Here is a 6,000-nt window from a genome sequence, read left to right on the forward strand (position 1 = left end):
AAGGTAAACTGCTTGGCTTTTGCGGATGATTTCGCAATACTTTCAGAAAACCTGACGGAAGCAGTTACTCAAATAAACACTCTGGAAAAATTAGCAAACAGAACTGGTCTCAAAATTTCAGCCGAAAAAACAAAATTCATGAGAGATATAAAAAATGCACCAAAATACATAGAAACGCAAATAGGTAAAATAGAGCGAGTAAATAAATTTAAATATCTTGGAGAAACTATGCAACAGAATGGACTAGAAAAATCGGCAATAGATGTAAGAATTAACGAAATGGAAAGACCATATTGTTTGACCAAAAATATTTACAACAAGAAATGTATATCTAGAAAAACAAAACTAAAACACTACACCACAATGCTACGACCAGAATGTTTATATGGATCTGAATGCCTAACGATGAACTATAAGATGGACAAACTAGACGTACTGGAAAGAAGGATTACTAGAAAAATAATGGGTGCAATGAAAACTGCAGATGGTTGGAAAATAAGAAGTAATGAGGAGATCCACAGAAATATAGAGAAGATATCTAAAGTAATGGCCAAACGAAGATTAACCTTTTTTGGACATCTCTACCGAATGGATGGAAATAGACTAACAAAACAAATACTCCTATATTTCTGGAAGAAGAAATCGACAGTAGCATGGATTACAGAAGTAAGAAAAGATCTTGAAAGAAACAACATCAAAGAATCAGAAATAGCAGAAAGAAACCGTTTTAAAAACAAAATACTAAATTTGGAAGGCTTTCAAAGCAGAAGAAATAAAAATTCGGGAACAACATGGACAGAAGAAAGGAAGACTTCATGGGAAGAAAATGAGGGAATACTGGAAAAATAGGAAACAACAACAAAGGAAGAAGAGGAACTGAAGTTGTTAACGTGATCCTAGTTGGTCAATACGATTGTAAATATATATATATATATATTGCTATCTGCAGACCCACAGTCATCAACATAAACATTCAGTAGCTTCATGTAAGGTATGTAAATTAAAGCATAGATCCACCACTTTTTCCCAGTAAGCTATAAAACAAGAAATTTAGACATACTGTAATAAACGGTATACAGTGCATGCGCCCAGTAATACATATCTCATCAGTGAACTACAAACAAAATATGTATACTATTTGACAGCAATCACTTCATTCACAAAGGTAAATATTTTGTACCAAATGTCTTCTGTAAACGTTAATATATAATAACAGTTTTTCAGAAAGGATATGAAGTAACCCACGGAAGATAGCGAAAAAGAAAAGTGCCAAAACCTCTCTGGGTAAAACAAATTTCAAAGCTGTCTCTCATAAGGCGGAATTCCTCATCCAATGAAATATAATCCTTTGCTCCATCGGTCCATAATTCTACTCCAATGACGATCAGCAGCCCGGCTGCTTCCTGCGTCATTTTGTCTTCTGAGGTACTTAACCTGAGGACAGGGAGACCCACTACCCCTTCCTCCCCCCTCCCCCCCCCCCCCCAAAGGCCGATGTTGCCCCGCAGCAGTTCATAACGCATACCCTATGCCTCATGCTATCCTTGTACGTAACAAACACAAAACATAGAGCTACTCTTATCTCCTACGCCTCAACACGTATGGGCTGATTCTCATTGGTTCGTCCAATAATTATCGATCGCTCTCCTATACTCCATCTTCACTTTTACCTTATATTACAAATCCATAAATCGTTATTCTCGCTCGCTCTCCTATACTCAATCTTCACTTTTCCCTTATAATACAAATCCATAAATCGAGCAATTTCTTGCGGACTCTCTCAAAATGCTTTCATACGTCCCATATGTGCAACTGTCGTCCACATCAGCAGCTAAATCGTGATGTTCAGAGATGACATAGTTTCCACAATTAGATAATGCCCTTGATACTTTGGGGAACGTTTTTTCGTCTTCCCCTTTGGCGTATAAGAAGTCGATCACATTACCCATTGACCATCCCTGTACTGCGGCATTCTTGCTGTATGACTCACTGTTTCTTCTTGCATTTCTAGCACCCTGGTATTAGTGTTGATCACCCTGTTCCATATTTCCCTTATTACTCTCATGAAGTGTTTAACAGGTTCTCCTGTTTTACTCTTACTTGTTTTTTAGCATGTAGAATGGCGATGGTATCTTATGACCACATAAAACCTCAAAAGGTGACAATACTGCACTCCTGTGCTGCTTTGCGTTGTACACTGAGACGATATACCTTAAATAAACATCCTAATCGGAACGTTGTGAGTCCCCATAGCATCATAACATCTGCCCCCTAGTTCTGTGCACTATTTTGTTCTTCCATTATCTTGAGGGTGTAAAGAACTTGTCCTCAGTTTTTTCACAGCAAGTCCTTACGCAAACGCTTGAACAAATTCGTCATAAAGTTGGTTCCCAGTTCTGTCAATATCGTCTCAGGCGGCATGAACTTCTGTGTCAAACTGTTTGCTAGCAACACTTAATCGTGAGTACATTTTTATACCCTGCAGTTGTTTTGTTGAAAGGACCTAAAACATTAATACTGAGCGACTGAAACGGTGGTAATGGTTTAGAGAACCTTTGCAGTGGTGCTCTTGTCCGACACATACCACCTCTTTGTGCCCACTGTTTGTTACTCCATACATATTGGTCCACGTTCGACTTCCTAATCTTCACCATTATCTCTCTGCTATTCTCCTGTTAATGGAACTACATTCCCATCACATGATAACACATGATCATCCTTTTACTGCAAACACTCTGTTTCTCGACTTTGCAAGCACCACCACCTTTGGTACCAACTTAGTTTCTCTCCACAGAAACCCATCCTGTATACAAAACTGTTACTGTTTACTAAACTGCTTACATTCACTATCTGCCTACTGTGCCGTCTGCTATTCGTCACCTTTGATTTGTAATAGTGTTTTCTTCTACTTCATCTGTCTGCATTCAACGTTTTCTTACCTGATTTGTGTACGACCTTAAATTCAAACTCGTTCACTTCTACCGCACATCATGTCAACCTACTAGATGGTACCTGCAAACCATAGCAACCACTGCAATCCTGCCTGATCCGTATCACTCGAGACTTTTTTCTATAAAGACAACACTAGAAGTAGGTGATCCCATAGATCAGGCTTAACATTTCTTTTTCTATCGTGGAGTAATTATTCTCTGCTGAGTTAATTTGCCTTGATGTATACGCCACCAGGTGCTCTTTGACATCTCTTACTTGAAACAACACACAATCATGAAATTACAATGAAATCTATAGCATTAGCTGCTTACAGGCGTTAATAAATAAATCATGCTTGATTCCGACCGGTGTTAGGCGAGCAGTGGTAGTTTTATCTGGTGACTTCAGTTTTATATTTTGTGGAAAGAACGACCACGAGAGCAGTTTTTTATTATTTTTATTGGTTGTGACAATGATTTTATCAGATGGTCTGCCTCATATGCCATGATGTCCATATGGTTTTATAAATGTTAATCCACGTTTCAGATCGGATGATGGCACCTTCAGAGCGCTGAAACCGGTCATCTAATAGACGATTGAAGCGAACGTAGCTTTTCAATTATTTTAAAGTGCATATTAGTATCTCATCACTTTTGTCACCTCCGTATAAACCATTAGTAATACTCCAATTTCGGTAACTTCTGGTTGGCGTCTCGTGCGTTGTAAAACGTGGCTTCCAATTCACATCTAGAAGATTCAATGGTGGATGCCCCACAAAGTGAAGTGTAAACTGCGCCTCAGCTGCTGCAGTCATAGTGAGACGTTATGGTCCGCAGCTCGTGGTCGTGCGGTAGCGTTCTCGCTTCCCGCGCCCGGGTTCCCGGGTTCGATTCCCGGCGGGGTCAGGGATTTTCTCTGCCTCGTGATAACTGGGTGTTGTGTAATGTCCTTAGGCTAGTTAGATTTAAGTAGTCCTAAGTTCTAGGGGACCGATGACCATAGATGTTAAGTCCCATAGTGCTGAGAGCCATTTGAACCATTTTTTGAGACGTTACGGTTGTGCCCGTCCGCTGCGACAGGTGGGCGTGGCGTCGTGGTGCATGATGTGCGCCGACCGCAGGCCGGGCGTGTACGCGCGCGTCGACACGCAGCTGGCGTGGCTGCTGCAGGTCATCTCCGGGGCGCCTCCGGTGCTGCCGGCGGCCGCGCTCTGCGCCGCCTGGACGCTGGCGGCGGCCGCCCTCTCCTGGCGGTGACGGCGCTTGCCGGCACCACGCCGACGACCACCGCCGCGCATCGTCCTTTAGGGTCACGCTGGTGCCTGAACGATCCTGATTTTGGAAACGTGTACAGTCTCTACTTTCACATCTATTAAACTGATTCTGCGCTGCGCGTTTCGACAAAAAATATATAGCTGCTGCCTCTTTATTACTCGACAGTAGAGCTTCCCATTGCGAGAAATAACGTGACTAGATACTAACCTGACTAGAGGCCGTCACACAGAGATTATATTAGATTAGATCAGTACTTGTTCCATAGATCATGGATACGACACTTCGTAATGATGTGGAACGCGTCAGGTTAATAAAAGGTGTCTCTACAAGATATTACATTACACAAAATATTACATGACATTTAATATTTTTAATTTTCTTTGTGGGTTTGGGAAAAATACCCACTTACTATATCCAAAAATTCATCTAATGAGTAGAAGGAGTTGCCATTCAGAAATTCTTTTAATTTCCTTTTAAATGCTTCTGTCAGATTTTTGATGCTATTAGGTAAGTGACCAAAGACTTTTGTGGCAGCATAATTTACTCCCTTCTGAGGCAAAGTTAGATTTAACCTTGAGTTGTGAAGATCATCCTTTCTCATAGTTTTGTAGCCATGTACATTGCTATTACTTTTGAATTCGTTCGGATTGTTGGTAACAAATTTCATAAGTGAATATGTATATATTGTGAGGCTACAGTGAAGATCTCTAGCTCTTTAAATAAGTGTGTGCAGGATGATCTTGGATGAACTGCAGCAATTATTCTGATTACACGCTTTTGTGCAATGAATACTCTTTTACTCAATGATGAGTTACCCCAGAATATGATGCCATACGAAAGCAGAGAAAGAAAATAGGCGTGGTAAGCTAATTTACTCATATGTATATCTCCAAAATTTGCAATGACCCTAATAGCATAAGTAGCTGAACTCAATCGTTTCAGCAGATCCTCAGTGTGTTTTTTCCAGTTCAACCCCTCATCACCTAGAAATTTTGAATATTCTACCTTAGCTACCGATTTCTGATCGAAGTCTATATTTATTAATGGTGTCATTCTATTTACTGTGTGGGACTGTATATACTATGTTTTGTCAAAGTTTAATGTGAGGCCATTTTCAGAGAACCATTTAATGATTTTCTGAAAAAACATCGTTTACAATTTCACCAGTTAATTCTTGTCTGTTTGGTGTGATAGCTATACATGTATCATCGGCAAAAAGTACCAGCCTTGCATCTTCGTCAATATAGAATGGCAAGTCATTAATGTATATTAGGAACAGCAGAGGACCCAAGACCGAACCTTGCTGCACCCCATTCTTGATTGTTCCCCAGTTCGAGAAATCACCAGTATTTTGGGTATTATGTGAACTGTTTATTTCAACTTTCTGCACTCTCCCAGTTAGGTATGATTTAAACCATTTAAGCACTGTCCCATTCATACCACAGTACTTGAGTTTATCTAGAAGTATTCCATGATTTACACAATCAAAAGCCTTTGATAGATCACCAAATCCCAATGGGTTACTCAGAGCATTTAATATTTCATTAGTGAAAGTATATATAGCATTTTCCGCTGAAAAACCCTTCTGGAAACCAAACTGACATTTTGTTAAAACTTTATTTTTACAAAGGTGTCAAGCTACTCTACAATACATTACTTTTTCAAGAATTTTGGATAAGGCAGTCAGAAGGGGGATATTGGGCGGTAGTTGTGAACATCAGACGTATCCCCTTTTTTCTGCAGTGGTTTAACAATGGCACACTCCAGTCTGTCTGACACGGAGTAAGATCTGCTG

At 40.0% G+C, this 6,000-nt stretch overlaps 1 protein-coding gene across 1 annotated transcript in view; it reads left to right on the forward strand.

The window, feature by feature from the left end:
- LOC124775178 (transmembrane protease serine 9-like) overlaps positions 1-4,187 on the forward strand; it is a 94,884-nt gene extending 90,697 nt beyond the window's left edge. The window contains exon 4 of the mRNA XM_047250018.1: positions 4,011-4,187. Within this exon, the coding sequence (XP_047105974.1) occupies positions 4,011-4,187 (177 nt within the window). The remainder of the gene's footprint in view (positions 1-4,010) is intronic.
- Positions 4,188-6,000: the final 1,813 nt, after the last annotated feature.

The sequence above is a fragment of the Schistocerca piceifrons genome, chromosome 2 (assembly GCF_021461385.2).
Source record: "Schistocerca piceifrons isolate TAMUIC-IGC-003096 chromosome 2, iqSchPice1.1, whole genome shotgun sequence".
NCBI classification, from domain to species: Eukaryota; Metazoa; Arthropoda; class Insecta; order Orthoptera; family Acrididae; genus Schistocerca; species Schistocerca piceifrons.